At 41.2% G+C, this 18,013-nt stretch overlaps 1 protein-coding gene and 1 pseudogene across 2 annotated transcripts in view; one reads left to right on the top strand and one right to left on the bottom strand.

The window, feature by feature from the left end:
• SMG6 (SMG6 nonsense mediated mRNA decay factor) overlaps positions 1–18,013 on the top strand; it is a 244,824-nt gene that overhangs the window by 2,084 nt on the left and 224,727 nt on the right. The window contains exons 2-6 of one of the 2 annotated variants that reach the window (XM_041724719.1): positions 1,103–2,840; positions 3,371–3,563; positions 4,074–4,184; positions 8,161–8,267; positions 8,521–8,599. In XM_041724719.1, coding sequence (XP_041580653.1) covers positions 1,103–2,840; positions 3,371–3,563; positions 4,074–4,184; positions 8,161–8,267; positions 8,521–8,599 — 2,228 coding nt within the window. Of the gene's footprint in view, positions 1–1,102; positions 2,841–3,370; positions 3,564–4,073; positions 4,185–8,160; positions 8,268–8,520; positions 8,600–12,519; positions 12,627–12,879; positions 12,959–18,013 lie in introns of those variants that run through there. The other variant, XM_041724718.1, reaches the window with a different exon arrangement.
• LOC121472973 lies at positions 14,500–14,988 on the bottom strand (annotated as a pseudogene).

Genomic DNA, 18,013 nt, shown 5'->3' on the forward strand with positions numbered 1-18,013 from the left:
ATTCTTAAGAGCTGCAGTCCTTGGTATTTTGAGAGCATGTCACAATACCTTCATCATCCTCCAGAGAAAGATCCTTTTGGAACTTTTTCTTTCTCATATTCCACATCATAGTAGCAGTTAGTCCCAGTATTCTAATGATAATAGTCTGAGCAGTATTTCCTTGGAATGACTGCTGGTTGCTGTTAGAGAGTTGGTGAGCATGAGTGGAGTTGAAAAATGTGAAAGGAACTGCTTCCTGTTTGCTTCAACAAGAGGTATGTGTTTGGGCAGTTGATATCCTAAAACAAGAGGATTGTCCTGGCCAAGTTCAGGGACTCGAATTGCAAACTTTTTCCCCAAAGGTGTCCAAAGGTTATTGTGCATCTCTCTCTTTTTCTCCCTTACCCCCAACTACAACTGTGTTAAAAAGGGCTTAACCACCCTGGAAAAATATTAGAAGCACTAGAAGAAAAGACTAAAATGGATCTAAGGGTTCCATGAGGAACATGCATAGTCTGATGCTCGAATGATTAGGGATTGTTTATTCTGGCAATGATAAGGTAGTTTGGGGTCTTGGACATCTGGATAGGTAGGACTTGGGTAACGCAAGAGAGCGTGGTGGTGTTGTTGTTGTTTTCCGGTTTCCCTAACCCAAGTGTAGATAGCTCTAACATATTGAAGTTTCTTAGCTTTGCCAGTTGCTAAACACATACTGTAAACCTAGTAGAATTTCTGCTTCTTCAGAAATTTCCTTCCTTGTCCATCAATATTAGCATTTCTACGTGTTATTTATTTTTTTTAAAGAGCACTGCTGTATTTATTTATTTATGATAGTCACAGAGAGAGAGAGAGAGAGGCAGAGACACAGGCAGAGGGAGAAGCAGGCTCCATGCACCGGGAGCCTGATGTGGGATTCGATCCCGGGTCTCCAGGATCACGCCCTGGGCCAAAGGCAGGCGCCAAACCGCTGCGCCAAACCGCTGCGCCACCCAGGGATCCCCTCTACGTGTTATTTTTGCTGGGCTTTTCTCTTACTTAACCAAAATGACAGGTTGTTGTTTTTTTCCTTTCCTCCCTCCCCTCCCTTTTATTTTCTCCTACCTGTTCCTCCTCAACATAATAGAAAACATGAAGGAGCCCAGGCAACGCAAAGATAACCGGCGCCCAGATCTGGAAATCTATAAGCCTGGTCTTTCTCGACTGAGGAACAAACCTAAAATCAAGGAACCTTCTGGGAGTGACGAATTTAAGGATGAAATTGTTAATCACAGAGATTCCTCTGCTGTTAGAAATGATACACAGCTCATTAAAGACATATGCAAGGAATTGGATAACCAACATCAAAATGGTCCTGTAGACCCAGAAAATATTGGGGCTCAGGAGTCCTTTCCTAGGACTTCTGGACAAGAGGATCGAAGTCTAAGAATTATCAAGAGAACAAAGAAACCTGATATGCAGATCTATCAGCCTGGAAGGCGTTTGCAGACTCTTACCAAAGAATCGACCAACAGGGTGGGTGAGGAAGAAATCCTCAACCAGGTGGAACAACTGAGAGTAGAAGAAGATGACTACAGGGGAAATGTGAAAGAGGAAGTCATGAATAAACTAGACAAAAATGAAGCAGAAAAGAGCCTAAATGGTGACAGAGTAAGGGCTGTAAAAGGAGAAAAAGGAAAGAGGATTGAGAAGGGGGAGGGGATAAGGAAAGGAAATGATGACCTGGCACAGGGGAAGCCGGGTTCTGCAAAGCGCTACTCCCGCTCAGACAAGCGGAGGAACCGCTACCGCACCTGTAGCACTAGCTCAGCTGGCAGCAACAACAGTGCTGAGGGGGCTGGCCTGACTGATAATGGATGTCGTCGCCGCCGACAGGACAGGACCAAGGAGAGGCCACGACTGAAGAAGCAAGTATCTATGTCCTCAACTGACTCTTTAGATGAGGACAGAATTGATGAGCCTGATGAGCCTAGGAGGAGCTTGGAAAGGAAAAAACATTTAGAAAGAAGCTGGTCTGGTCGGGGGGAGGGAGAGCAGAAAAGCAACGGAAAAGAAAATCGAGGCACCCTTCGTGTCACTTTTGATGCAGAAACCATGAACAAAGATTCCCCCATGGTGATGTCATCCAGGGAGGATGTGGATAGGATAAAGCCTGACAAAAGCTTGAGCAGTGGGGGCAAAGGCTCTGAGAAGCAGGAGTCCAAAAACCTGAAACAAGAACTTCGAGGTCGTGGACGTGGCATTCTGATATTGCCTGCCCATACCACCCTATCTGTCAATTCAACTGGTTCTCCGGAATCTGCACCTTTGGGACCTCGGCTTTTGTTTGGATCTGGTAGTAAGGGATCTCGGAGTTGGGGCCGAGGAGGCACCACTCGGAGATTATGGGACCCAAACAATCCTGATCAGAAACCTGCTCTTAAGAGCCAGATGCCCCAGCTGCATTTCTTAGACACTGATGATGAAGTCAGCCCTACTTGGGGTGACTCCCGCCAGGCCCAAGCATCCTACTATAAGTTTCAAAACTCTGACAACCCCTATTATTACCCCCGGACACCAGGCCCTGCCTCTCAGTATCCCTATACAAGCTATAGTGCTCTGCAGTACCCCGTGGGCCCCACGAATGGTGTGTACCCTGGGCCTTACTACCCAGGCTACCCAACTGCATCAGGACAGTATATTTGTAGCCCTCTCCCTGCCAACACTATGAGTCCTGAAGAGATGGAACAGCACATGAGGAACATGCAGCAGCAGGAGCTACATAGGCTTCTCCGGGTGGCTGACAACCAGGAACTGCAGCTCAGCAACCTTCTCTCCAGGGACCGCATCAGTCCTGAGGGCCTGGAGAAGATGGCTCAGCTCAGGTATGGTGTGTTCCATCCTGGCTAGAGGGAAATGGGGATAAGCTGGAGGTGTATAGGCTCTAGTGACTGAGGAATGTAGAAACTTTTTTGGCCAGTCACTGGGTGTTAAATCCCTTTCACATTGATTTTTAAAGGAAGGGACAGTTGGAAAAATAACAAAATTTTGTTTCTAGTCTTAGAAATGATGCTTCCCACTTTTTCTTTAAGAAAAAAAATCTTTAGGAGTACATGGAATCTGGAAATGGAAAGACTTTCCAGAATGCCAAGAAGTGAACAACATATAGCTTGTGGCAAAGATCTTCTTTCAGCTGTTAAATTTAGGTGGAGGCATATGGGGAAAAACTACTAGACATAACTGTCTGTAGAATGACATTCTGCTGTGTAGAATGAAAAGTCAAATGAGTACTATACCTGGTGGCATTTTGGATTTCCTGCCAAGGAAGGTGTTTAATTTGCAAGAAGCTCGGATCTTGGATCTAGCCTTTCTTGTGATACATGTGGAGCTAGAAGTTGCATGTATTTTATTCCAGAGCTGAACTGCTGCAGCTATATGAGCGCTGTATCCTATTAGATATTGAGTTCTCTGATAATCAGAATGTGGATCAGATCCTGTGGAAGAATGCTTTCTATCAGGTGATTGAGAAGTTCAGGCAGCTTCTCAAGGATCCGAATGTTGAGAACCCAGAGCAGATTCGGAACAGACTTTTGGAGCTCTTGGATGAGGTAAACCATCATCTTTTTGTTCTCAGGATAAAGGCTTTAGCATTCTGTATCTGTAGTTGTGATGGGTTTTTATCACCTGAAATACGATGATTTATAGCAGAACACTGGCAAAAACTTTATGTTCTTTTCTTGGGTTTAGGCCTACCCTACCTTGTTGCTTTCCTTGGGACCATAACTTATTGGCAATTGAAGTTAGTTCTGAGCTTGGAAATTTTCTGAATGTCTTATTTGGTGGTGGGGGGTTGGTGGCTGTAGGAAGAGAAAGTGTGTCTGTGGTGTGTATGTGTGTTCATATTTTTAAAACGATTGAAAATCATTTGGGCTTTCAAAAAGGGGCTTATGCTATGAATATGTGTTTAGTTGGTGACCACTAAATACTGTGTATACTTTCTTTACATGGGATGAATAAACATTAGCAGAACTGTGAACAGGTTATTTGTCCTAGTTTCTGGTAGGTAGATTGGATCACAACAGCCTGATTCAGCTGTTTCTTATTTTTTGTCTTTATAGGGTAGTGACTTCTTTGATAGTTTGCTTCAGAAGCTGCAGGTTACTTACAAGTTCAAACTGGAGGACTACATGGATGGTCTTGCCATTCGCAGCAAGCCATTACGCAAGACAGTAAGCCAGCTTCTTTATCTTAAATTTAATCATCCGTTTAGTAAGCATTTGTCTAGTGTTTTGTGCTAGGCACTGTGCTGGATGTTGAGGTACAGAATGAAAGATACAGTCCAGGGCAGCCCTGGTGGTGCAGCGGTTTAGCGCTGCCTGCACCCCGGGGTGTGATCCTGGGGACCCTGGATCAAGTCCCACGTCAGGCTCCCTGCGTGGAGTCTGCTTCTCCCTCTGCCTGTGCCTCTGCCCCCCTCTCTCTCTGTGTCTCTAAGAATAAATAAATAAAATCTTTAAAAAAAAAAAGAAAGATACAGTCCAGTGGAGGAACAGACCAAGTAAACCAGCAATAATCATGTAGTAAGTACTATGGTAATGTTACATATACAGTGTGGAAGGGGCAGAGTGAAGTAGCTCTGATTCAGACTGGTGGTGTCAAGGGGGACTTCTGAGAGACTATCAAGTCTTGAAACACGACTAGGAGTTGAAGGGGCAGTATAGGGCACAGCAGGAGAGAATCAGGCCTTGTTGGAAAGTGTAAGAAGTTCAGTATTCTGGTTTTTGTAATGTGGCATTGGGCTGTTACAGGAGGTAAAACTGAAGTAGAAAGGGATAGATCAGAAACTTTGGTATCCATACTGAAGACTTTGGAATTTATTCTGAAAGCAGTGCGGAGCCATGGATTGATTTTCACTAAGTGGGTAGCATAGATTTCTTCTTAGAACCAGTCATTCTGGCAAATAGTAGAGGAGTTTGGGCAAGAATAGAGGTTGGGGAATCAGGTTGTAGGCCTGAACTAAGGTAGAGATAGTGGAGGTGGAAAAGAGGAGACAAATTGGAAATATATAAGGGAAGGAGAGTTGACTCGCTGGCTGATTTGGTGCGAATGATGAGATAGGAGGCATGAGTTTATATCATCTCCCAGCTTGTCGTCTAGGAGAGTGGCAGGGAAGGAAGAGATTGGTTCAGTTTTGGCTTGCATAAATGGAGGAACTTGAAAATGAGCAGATGAATGTTCTGGTCTGTTCAAAGCTTGGGAAAGAGCTAAGTTGGTGATATGGATTCAGAAGTCATCAATCTATAAGTGATAGTTGAAGCAGAAGTTGGGATACTGGGATACTGGCCAGTCAGCCAGAGAGTGGGGCCAGGGGGATCAGATTTCAAGATGTTAGTGGGTAGAATTGCTAAGTGTTATAGAGTCATTGAATGTTAAGATTACTAAAAGTGTCCATTGGATTGGATGAACTTACCCAATTTATTTCAATTGGAGAGGATGCAAGACAAATTGCAGAGAATAAGAAGTGAGACAGTAGATACAAGAAGGGAGTAATATATTGGACCATTCTTGTAAGAATTTTGGTTGTGAATGCAAGGAGGGAAGATAGTAATTAAAAGAGAACATAGGGCAGCCCTGGTGGCTTAGCGGTTTGGCACCACCATCAGCCCAGGATGTGATCCTGGAGACCTGGGATGGAGTCACACATTGGGCTCCCTGCATGGAGCCTGCTTCTCCCTCTGCCTGTGTCTCTGTCTCTGTCTCTCTGTGTCTCTCATGAATAAATAAATAAAATCTTTAAAAATAAATAAATAAAAGAGAACATAGTGTCAAGAGAAGTTTGTTTAAGATTTTATTTATTTATTAATGAGACAGAGAGAGGGAGGCAGAGACACAGGCAGAAGGAGAGGGAGGCTCCATGCAGGGAGCCTGATGTGGGACTCAATCCTGGGACTCCAGGATCATGCCCTGGGCCAAAGGCAGGTGCTAAACTGCTGAGCCACCCAGGGATCCCCTGAGAAGTTTGTTTTTAAGCTGGTAGAGACTTCTATATTGAGAGGAAAGGGTCAGGGGAAAGGAAGAGGTTAAAGACTCATTAGAAAAGTGCTCATGATTTATGGAGCAGAGACTTCCTCTTGTCTTTCTACTCATGATTGCTGTACACAAACTCTGTTACTAATCAAGTATTTATTGAGACTCTCCTACATGCCACGTGTCTGTCTTTTTTTTTTTTTTTTTAAGATTTTATTTATGAGAGATACATACAGAGAGAGGCAGAGACATAGGCAGAGAGAATAGCAGGCTCCATGCAGGGAGCCCAATCCGGGACTTGATCCTGGGACTCCAGGATCATGCCCTGGGCCGAAGGCAGATGCTCAACCACTGGGCCACCCAGGCTTCCCGCCATGTGTCTTTCTAGGCACATATAATTCATTGTGGAACAAGAAAGCCATGATCCCAACTTATGGAGTTTAGAGTTTGATTAGGGGTGAGTATAGATGGTGTATTAGTAATTGCAGATACAGTGATTTCTGGAAAGGATATTGTGGTGGTGGTATAATATAAAGGAATTTAGAGGATCATGGAAGACTGAGGAAGTCACAATTAAGCTGGGGCTGAAGACCTGAGATGTTATAGCCAGGTGGAGGTGTATGTGAAGATGCTACAACATTCTGTGGAGAGGAAATAGTGTATGTGTAGGTCCTGAAGCAAGAAAGAGGCATGGTGTGTTGGGGGGACTGAGAAAAGTCTAGTCTGACTGAGGGACAGAGTGTGGGGGAGAATGGTGCTGAAGAGGTGACCAGAAGCTAGATCATCTGGGACTTTATCCAGAGGATAGCAGGCTGCCTTTGGTGAAATTTGTTTTTTTCTTCCCTGCATTGAGATAGCAGAATGCTGTGGTATGGAAACATAATCTGTTTTCTTTGTACTTCATTAGTTAAATACAAAGGGCTCTTGGTATTCATAGAAAGTGTGGAATGGTCAGGACTCTGAAGGTATATGGCATGTAGTGGTATATAACTTTGCTGAGGCACACATTTATTATGTATTAAGAGGTTGATGTACAGTAGCTAGTTGTTTAGCTAGTGGATGAGCCTTCCTAAGGGCAACATCTACTTCTTGAAGGCTTTGTTCTTTATTCGGTGATGTGTTAATTTCTTATGTGTGAAGTGGAGTGGAATTGTATGTTATGAAGTGATGTTCCTCAGGTTTTTTGGTTGGACATGTGTCTTGTGATTGTTAAGGGTGTACTCTGTTGTGTTCTCACTGAGGGACAGATGCAAATCCCATTAGTGAGAAAACACATATAGAGAGGGAGTGAGAACTACCCAGTCCAGGGCACTGTTGCAGGTGGGTTTTTTTTTTTTTTTTAAAGATAGATAGATAGATAGATAGATAGATAGATAGATAGATTTATTTATTTATTTATTTATTTATTTATTTATTTATTTATTTATTTATTTATTTATTATAGAGAGATGCGGGGGGGGCAGAGACACAGGAGGAGGGAGAAGCAGGCTCCACGCCAGGAGCCCGACACAGGCCGCCGGGACTCCAGGATCACGCCCTGGGCCAAAGGCAGGCACTAAACCGCTGAGCCACCCAGGGATCCCCTCTTGTAGGTGTTTGGTAAAGTGTAACTATGCTATTGTTTTAGGGATTTGTTATTGTTTTGCAAAGTGAATGTAATGCAGTAACAGTGCAGTGATATTAAGAATTTGAGGAGAGAGAGACTATAGTGATGACAGGAACATAACAGAATAAACAGTTGTCATGGTATTTGTATATCACTTTATAATTTGCGAAGTATTTAACACTTATTCTCTCCACTTACCCTATGGAATATGTATTTTTGTATTCAGATAAAGGAATTTGAGTCCCCAAAACAATCCCAAAGACCTATGGAAGATCACACAACTCTTTTGTATAGTTAGGTTTCCTGACTGTTGGTTTCCGAAATGTTTTCTTCTGTTAACCTGGGACATGAAATAAGAATGACCTCTTCTTTTTTCTGTCATTTCTTCTCATTAAATTTTGCATCACATGTTTTTTGCTAGCCTAGCTTAGACTAAAAACTTTTTACTTTGTTGAGGACTACTAGTGCCTGATTTATTAATGCTGTTTGGTCACTTTGATCCTATCTTTGTCCTTTGGGGTTGAAGTTAGAGCTTCTTGGGTATACTGCTAACTGATCATTTTTTCCTGAAGGTAAAATATGCTTTAATCAGTGCCCAGCGATGTATGATTTGCCAAGGAGATATCGCTAGGTATCGGGAACAAGCCAATGACACAGCAAACTACGGGAAAGCACGCAGGTACTTTTGCCTCTTGTTCATTGCTTCTCTTTCCTTGTGGCATTAAGCTAAGCCGTGTTAGGACAATGGGCCACCCAAGCTGCCTCCCATGTGGAAGCCCTACAGCTGTCCCTGTGGGTCTTTGTAATCAGGCTTTACCACTCCAACTACATCTAACACTCCAGCTTATGTCTTAAGCAGTTAGGACTATTAGGTGATGAATTGGGAAAGTGTTAATATGAAGCTAGCATTTTTTACTGTTTTTCTATTCCAGTTGGTATCTAAAGGCACAGCATATTGCTCCCAAGAATGGGCGTCCCTATAATCAGTTGGCTCTGCTGGCAGTGTACACGGTAAGCAATCCTATGGATGGGGAGTGTTTTGCAGGCAGTATCTTAGAAAGAATGGATTTTGATAGCATCTCTGCTCCTGGGGCTAAAGTTCATCTGAACACTAAACCTAAAAAATATCCTTTCCTGTCTTCCATCCTCACATTCCTCTTGTTACTTTCAGAGGTTAGTTGTCAGTGATTCCTTATTCCAGTTGAATCTGTACTTCATCCCCTTTCATTGCACTTAAGTTCCTCAGGGTATGTTCATGCTCTAGCCAAACACCACTCTGTTTTTGACCAAGGCTTCTGCACTGAATCTTGTCTTGCTTTCCTTCCCTGTCCTATTGAATGAAGTTACTCATTTCCAGGGAACTTTCACTTTTCCTTGAAGCCCTAAGTAGTGAGATCCTTCCTTCCTTTCCCCAGATTATCCCCTATTCCTATTAAGTTTTAGCAGAAGCATTTAGTGCTAAATTGTATCTTCCTAGGTCTTACCAGACTCCTCTAAATATGCCTCTATCAGAGAGCCTTGGGAGCTAATAACAGCCCCTAATAAGGAAATTGAATTGAAAGGGGGGAAGGTCAACCGGAGGTATCAAAGATTTAAATATAGGGATGCCTGGGTGGCTCAGTGGTTGAGTGCCTGCCTTTGGCCCAGGGTGTGATCCTGGAATCCTGGGATCGAGTCTTGCATCGGGCTCTCTGCATGGAGCCTGCTTCTCCCTCTGCCTATGTCTCTCCCTCTCCCTCTCTGTGTCTGTCATGAATAAATAAATAAAATCTTAAAAAAAAAAAAAGATTTAAATATAAAGCAGCTAACATACTCATTTAGCTGGTAGAGTTTTCATAATGCTGTAAATTTCATTGCCCAAGTAAACAATATTTGAATTAAAATTTTTATTCCCCTTTGTTCAATAAAAGGTTCAAAGAAACTCCTAACACTTCATGATGGATTGAAATTGTTGATTAAGTAGTGTGGTTGATAGAGACACTTCCATCAATAGATATATTGAATGTCTTCATTCACTTTTTATTATCTTTAGTACATTAACAGTATTGTATTGTGCAGCCATCAGCTCTTAATTCAAGACATTTTCATTACCCCAAAAGGAAACTCCATACCCATTACTCTCCATTTCTTCTACTTCCCAGCCTCTGGCAACTGTTAGTCTGCGTTTTTCTCAGGATATACCTGTTGAGTGTTTCATATAAATGGAACCATCCAGTATGTGACCTTTTACATCTGACTTCTTTCACTTAGCATAAAGTTTTTGAGGTTTGTTTATGTTGTAGAATGTCTCAGTACTTCATTTTTAAGGCCAAATAATATTCCATTGTATGGATATACCATATTTTATTCATCAGTAGTTGGACATTTTGGTTGTTTTCACCTTTTAGCTGTTGTGAATAGTGCTTTTGTGAGATACAGGTATTTGAATATCTGTCTTCAGTTCTTCTGAGTCTATACCTATGAGTGGAATTTCTGGGTTGTATGGTAATTCCGTGTTTAGTTTTTTTTTTTTAAGGTTTGTTTATTTTATTTTTTTATTTATTTTTTGACAGTTAACCAAAAACATTTTTATTTTGTCTTCAGAGAACAACTGTTCTTCTTTTTCCAAAATAATAATGATTAACTTACAAAAATGGGCATTTACAATGCATCTTCAAAACATTTCCCTTTAACGGGAAACTTAGCTTTACAGAATCCAAACATTAAAAGGCTTAAAAAAAATCGATTTTGTTGTCATTATAGGACAAAGGCAGAAGTAAGGAAATCCATTCATACTTCAGGACCTCCTCCTCCAGGAACTAGCATTGTTATATTATTTTCATTTAGCAAAATTTGATCTAATTTAGTGATCCTTCTTCCTTCTGGTGTGATTTCAAACTCAGTGACATCCTCTGATGACAAGTCATCAACAAAAGGGCACTTTCCTCTCATCACATGATCTTTCTACATTTGAGACTCTACAGCAGTGCTGTCTTTTTTTTTTTTTTTTTTTTTAAGATGAGAGAGAGAGAGGCAGAGACATAGGCCCCCAGAGAAATAGCAGGCTCCATGCAGGGGCCCAATCCGGGACTTGATCCTGGGACTCCAGGATCATGCCCTGGGCCGAAGGCAGATGCTCAACCACTGGGCCACCCAGGCTTCCCGCCATGTGTCTTTCTAGGCACATATAATTCATTGTGGAACAAGAAAGGCCATGATCCCAACTTATGGAGTTTAGAGTTGATTAGGGGTGAGTATAGATGGTGTATTAGTAATTGCAGATACAGTGATTTCTGGAAAGGGATATTGTGGTGGTGTATAATATAAAGGAATTTAGAGGATCATGGAAGACTGAGGAAGTCACAATTAAGCTGGGGCTGAAGACCTGAGATGTTATAGCCAGGTGGAGGTGTATGTGAAGATGCTACAACATTCTGTGGAGAGGAAATAGTGTATGTGTAGGTCCTGAAGCAAGAAAGAGGCATGGTGTGTTGGGGGGACTGAGAAAAGTCTAGTCTGACTGAGGGACAGAGTGTGGGGGAGAATGGTGCTGAAGAGGTGACCAGAAGCTAGATCATCTGGGACTTTATCCAGAGGATAGCAGGCTGCCTTTGGTGAAATTTGTTTTTTTCTTCCCTGCATTGAGATAGCAGAATGCTGTGGTATGGAAACATAATCTGTTTTCTTTGTACTTCATTAGTTAAATACAAAGGGCTCTTGGTATTCATAGAAAGTGTGGAATGGTCAGGACTCTGAAGGTATATGGCATGTAGTGGTATATAACTTTGCTGAGGCACACATTTATTATGTATTAAGAGGTTGATGTACAGTAGCTAGTTGTTTAGCTAGTGGATGAGCCTTCCTAAGGGCAACATCTACTTCTTGAAGGCTTTGTTCTTTATTCGGTGATGTGTTAATTTCTTATGTGTGAAGTGGAGTGGAATTGTATGTTATGAAGTGATGTTCCTCAGGTTTTTTGGTTGGACATGTGTCTTGTGATTGTTAAGGGTGTACTCTGTTGTGTTCTCACTGAGGGACAGATGCAAATCCCATTAGTGAGAAAACACATATAGAGAGGGAGTGAGAACTACCCAGTCCAGGGCACTGTTGCAGGTGGGTTTTTTTTTTTTTAAAGATTTAAAGATAGATAGATAGATAGATAGATAGATAGATTTATTTATTTATTTATTTATTTATTTATTTATTTATTTATTATAGAGAGATGCGGGGGGGGCAGAGACACAGGAGGAGGGAGAAGCAGGCTCCACGCCAGGAGCCCGACACAGGCCGCCGGGACTCCAGGATCACGCCCTGGGCCAAAGGCAGGCACTAAACCGCTGAGCCACCCAGGGATCCCCTCTTGTAGGTGTTTGGTAAAGTGTAACTATGCTATTGTTTTAGGGATTTGTTATTGTTTTGCAAAGTGAATGTAATGCAGTAACAGTGCAGTGATATTAAGAATTTGAGGAGAGAGAGACTATAGTGATGACAGGAACATAACAGAATAAACAGTTGTCATGGTATTTGTATATCACTTTATAATTTGCGAAGTATTTAACACTTATTCTCTCCACTTACCCTATGGAATATGTATTTTTGTATTCAGATAAAGGAATTTGAGTCCCCAAAACAATCCCAAAGACCTATGGAAGATCACACAACTCTTTTGTATAGTTAGGTTTCCTGACTGTTGGTTTCCGAAATGTTTTCTTCTGTTAACCTGGGACATGAAATAAGAATGACCTCTTCTTTTTTCTGTCATTTCTTCTCATTAAATTTTGCATCACATGTTTTTTGCTAGCCTAGCTTAGACTAAAAACTTTTTACTTTGTTGAGGACTACTAGTGCCTGATTTATTAATGCTGTTTGGTCACTTTGATCCTATCTTTGTCCTTTGGGGTTGAAGTTAGAGCTTCTTGGGTATACTGCTAACTGATCATTTTTTCCTGAAGGTAAAATATGCTTTAATCAGTGCCCAGCGATGTATGATTTGCCAAGGAGATATCGCTAGGTATCGGGAACAAGCCAATGACACAGCAAACTACGGGAAAGCACGCAGGTACTTTTGCCTCTTGTTCATTGCTTCTCTTTCCTTGTGGCATTAAGCTAAGCCGTGTTAGGACAATGGGCCACCCAAGCTGCCTCCCATGTGGAAGCCCTACAGCTGTCCCTGTGGGTCTTTGTAATCAGGCTTTACCACTCCAACTACATCTAACACTCCAGCTTATGTCTTAAGCAGTTAGGACTATTAGGTGATGAATTGGGAAAGTGTTAATATGAAGCTAGCATTTTTTACTGTTTTTCTATTCCAGTTGGTATCTAAAGGCACAGCATATTGCTCCCAAGAATGGGCGTCCCTATAATCAGTTGGCTCTGCTGGCAGTGTACACGGTAAGCAATCCTATGGATGGGGAGTGTTTTGCAGGCAGTATCTTAGAAAGAATGGATTTTGATAGCATCTCTGCTCCTGGGGCTAAAGTTCATCTGAACACTAAACCTAAAAAATATCCTTTCCTGTCTTCCATCCTCACATTCCTCTTGTTACTTTCAGAGGTTAGTTGTCAGTGATTCCTTATTCCAGTTGAATCTGTACTTCATCCCCTTTCATTGCACTTAAGTTCCTCAGGGTATGTTCATGCTCTAGCCAAACACCACTCTGTTTTTGACCAAGGCTTCTGCACTGAATCTTGTCTTGCTTTCCTTCCCTGTCCTATTGAATGAAGTTACTCATTTCCAGGGAACTTTCACTTTTCCTTGAAGCCCTAAGTAGTGAGATCCTTCCTTCCTTTCCCCAGATTATCCCCTATTCCTATTAAGTTTTAGCAGAAGCATTTAGTGCTAAATTGTATCTTCCTAGGTCTTACCAGACTCCTCTAAATATGCCTCTATCAGAGAGCCTTGGGAGCTAATAACAGCCCCTAATAAGGAAATTGAATTGAAAGGGGGGAAGGTCAACCGGAGGTATCAAAGATTTAAATATAGGGATGCCTGGGTGGCTCAGTGGTTGAGTGCCTGCCTTTGGCCCAGGGTGTGATCCTGGAATCCTGGGATCGAGTCTTGCATCGGGCTCTCTGCATGGAGCCTGCTTCTCCCTCTGCCTATGTCTCTCCCTCTCCCTCTCTGTGTCTGTCATGAATAAATAAATAAAATCTTAAAAAAAAAAAAAGATTTAAATATAAAGCAGCTAACATACTCATTTAGCTGGTAGAGTTTTCATAATGCTGTAAATTTCATTGCCCAAGTAAACAATATTTGAATTAAAATTTTTATTCCCCTTTGTTCAATAAAAGGTTCAAAGAAACTCCTAACACTTCATGATGGATTGAAATTGTTGATTAAGTAGTGTGGTTGATAGAGACACTTCCATCAATAGATATATTGAATGTCTTCATTCACTTTTTATTATCTTTAGTACATTAACAGTATTGTATTGTGCAGCCATCAGCTCTTAATTCAAGACATTTTCATTACCCCAAAAGGAAACTCCATACCCATTACTCTCCATTTCTTCTACTTCCCAGCCTCTGGCAACTGTTAGTCTGCGTTTTTCTCAGGATATACCTGTTGAGTGTTTCATATAAATGGAACCATCCAGTATGTGACCTTTTACATCTGACTTCTTTCACTTAGCATAAAGTTTTTGAGGTTTGTTTATGTTGTAGAATGTCTCAGTACTTCATTTTTAAGGCCAAATAATATTCCATTGTATGGATATACCATATTTTATTCATCAGTAGTTGGACATTTTGGTTGTTTTCACCTTTTAGCTGTTGTGAATAGTGCTTTTGTGAGATACAGGTATTTGAATATCTGTCTTCAGTTCTTCTGAGTCTATACCTATGAGTGGAATTTCTGGGTTGTATGGTAATTCCGTGTTTAGTTTTTTTTTTTTAAGGTTTGTTTATTTTATTTTTTTATTTATTTTTTGACAGTTAACCAAAAACATTTTTATTTTGTCTTCAGAGAACAACTGTTCTTCTTTTTCCAAAATAATAATGATTAACTTACAAAAATGGGCATTTACAATGCATCTTCAAAACATTTCCCTTTAACGGGAAACTTAGCTTTACAGAATCCAAACATTAAAAGGCTTAAAAAAAATCGATTTTGTTGTCATTATAGGACAAAGGCAGAAGTAAGGAAATCCATTCATACTTCAGGACCTCCTCCTCCAGGAACTAGCATTGTTATATTATTTTCATTTAGCAAAATTTGATCTAATTTAGTGATCCTTCTTCCTTCTGGTGTGATTTCAAACTCAGTGACATCCTCCAGTACCGTATTGACAAAGTCATCAAATCCCAAAAGTGTGCCAACAGTTTATCACTCTTCATCACAATGTGAATTCTTGATCCTATACATTTGTCCACGAGCTCTAGAGGCAGCAGCTACGACGGGTTAATGGTAGCGTTGGCTGCCATGGCTACACCTATTTTTTTTTTTTGAGAGAGAGAGAGAGAGAGTGTGTGAATGTGTGAGTGAGGGGAGCAGCAGAGAGAGAGGGAGAGAAGCAGACTCCCTGCTGAGCATGGAGCATGATGCAGGGCTCAGTCTCATGACCCTGAGATCATGACCTGAGCCAAAATCAAGAGTCAGATGCCTAACTGACAGAGCTACCTAGGCACTCCCTCTGTTTAACTTTTTCATAGAGGCTGCACCGTTTTACATTCCCACCAGCAATGTACAAGGGTTCTAATTTCTCCACGTTTTCACTAACATTTTCTTTTTTTTTTTTTTTTCCACCAACATTTTCACTTCTTTGATTATGACCAACCTAGTGAGTGTAAAGTGATATCTCATGGTGGGTTTTCTCCCACCACTTGGAAACATTTTTTTTCTTTAATGTTTCTCTTTCCTTTTTTTCTTTTTTTTGTGTGTCAGTTTTAGGATTGCAGAAAAATTATTATTATTATTGTTTTTTTAAAGATTTTATTTATTTATTCATGAGAGACACAGAGACTCAGCAGAGGGAGAAGCAGGCTCCATGCAGGGAGCCTGATGTGGGACTCGATCCCAGGACTCCAGGATCATGCCCTGGGCCGAAGGCAGATGCTAAACTGCTGAGCCACACCCAGGGATCCCCAGGTTTGCAGAAAAATTAAGCAGAAAGTACAAAGAGTTCCCGTGTACTCCCTCAACTCCCCTCTCAGTTTTTCCTGTCATTAACATCTTGCATTAATGTAATACATTCGTTTTAATTGATGAGCCAGTATTGATATGTTATCACTAGCTAAAGTTGCTAGTTTACATTAGGGTTCACTTTTATTGATTTGTTCATTCTGTGGATTTGAACAGTTATAATGACATGTATCCATCATTACAGTATCATGCAGGGTAGTTTCACCGTCCTAAAAATTCCCCATGCTCTATCCTTCACCTATTCATCCCTCCTCACTCCTCTCAACCTCTAGCATTCTTAATTTTTACTGTCTCGGTAGTTTTGCCTTTTCCTGAATGTCATATAGTTGGAACTATACAGTATGCAGCCTTTTCAGATTAGCTTGTTTCACTTAGTAATTGCATTTAGGGTTATTTTTGTGATTTGATAGCTCTTTTTATTGTTGAGTAATATTCCATTGTGTGGATGTACCGTAATTTCTCTGTTCCTCTAAATAAAAATGCTGTAAATGTTTGTGGTCTTTGTGTGGACATAAGTTTTCATCTGATTTGGATAAATACTAAGTGTGATTGCTGGATTGTATGATAAGAGTGTATGTAGTTTTGGAAGAAACTGCCAAACTGTCTTCCAAAGTGGCTGTGCCATTTTGCATTCCCACAGGCAGTGGATGAGAGTTCCTGTTGCCTGTATCCTCATCAGCATTTAGTGTCCTCAGTGTTCTGGATTTTGGTCATTCTATAATGATGTAGTGTTATCTCATTTTAACTCATTTTTAACATATGATATGGAACATCTTTTCATGTGCTTATTTGCCATCTTTGTATCTTCTTTGGTGAGGTGTCTGTTTTGATCGTTTGCCTATCTTTAAATTGTTTTGTTTGGTTATTTATTTATATATTTTTAAAGATTTTATTTATTCATTAGAGACAGAGAGGCAGAGACATAGGCTGAGGGAGAAGCAGGTTCCCTGTGGGGAGCCTGATGAAGGACTGGATCCCAGAACCCAGGGATCACGGCCTGAGCCAAAGGCAGACGCTCAACCACTGAACCTCCCAGGCATGCCTGTTTTTGTTTTTGTTTTTAAGATTTTATTTATTTATTTGACATAGAAAGAGCACAAGCAGGGGAAGTAGCAGGCAGAGGGAGAGGGAGAAGCAGGCTCCTTGCTGAACAAGGAGCCTGATGTGGGCCTCCATCCCAGGACCCTGGGATCATGGCCTGAGCTGAAGGCAGATGCTTAACTGGCTGAGGCACCCAGGTGGCCCAGGTTGGTTTTTTTTTTTTTTTAATTGAGTTTTAAGAGTGTATTTTTAATACCAGTCCTTTATTAGATACGTGTTTTGTGAATATTTTTCTGTATCTTTTCATTTTCTTAGCACAGAACAAAATTTTAATTTTTTTTTAAAGATTTTATTTATTTATTCATGAAGGACAGAGAGAGAGAGAGAGGCAGAGACACGGGCAGAGGGAGGGAGAAGCCGGCTCCATGCAGGAAGCCCGATGTGGCACTGGATCCCCGGTCTCCAGGATCATGCCCTGGGCTGAAGGTGGCGCTAAACCACTGAGTCAACCAGACTGCCCAGAAGTTTTTAATTTTAATGAAATCCAGCTTTCCAGCGCTTTCTTTTGTGGATTTTGCTTTTGGTGTAATATCTGAGAACTCCCCACCAAGCCCACAGTTACCTAGATTTCCTCTGTGTTATCTTCTAGGAGTTGTATAGTTTTACATTTTATGTTTAGGTCTATGATCCATTTTGAGTTACATATTATGAAAGGTGTAAGGTCTGTGCATAGATTTATTGTTTTGCATGTGAGTATCCAGTTCTTTCAGCACCGCTTGTTGAAAAGATCATCTTTTCTCCATTGAATTGCCTTTCCTCCTTTGCCAAAGATCAGCTTGCTGTATTTGTGTGGTTCTGGGCTTTCCATTGATCTGTTTGTCTGTTCTTTGGCCAGTACCACATTATCTTGGTTGCAGTAGCTTTATAATACGTCTTGAAGTTGGGTAATTTGGTCTTTTGACCATGTTTTTCTTTGTCGGTATTGTGTAGGCTCTTCTGGATCTTTTGCCTTTCCATATAAACTTTAGAATTTTTTTGTTGTTATCTACAAACCTGTTGATTTTATTTTATTTATTTATTTATTTTTTAAAGATCTATGTATTTATTCATGAGAGACACAGATTGAGAGGAGAGGCAGAGACACAGGCAGAGGGAGAAGCAGGCTCCTCGCAGGGAGCCTGATGCAGAACTCGATCCCGGATCCGGGGATCACGACCTGAGCCAAAGGCAGGCGCCCAACCGCTGAGCCACCCAGGCGTCCCAAAT

Source organism: Vulpes lagopus, chromosome 12, assembly GCF_018345385.1.
Source record: "Vulpes lagopus strain Blue_001 chromosome 12, ASM1834538v1, whole genome shotgun sequence".
In the NCBI taxonomy this organism is placed as follows: Eukaryota; Metazoa; Chordata; class Mammalia; order Carnivora; family Canidae; genus Vulpes; species Vulpes lagopus.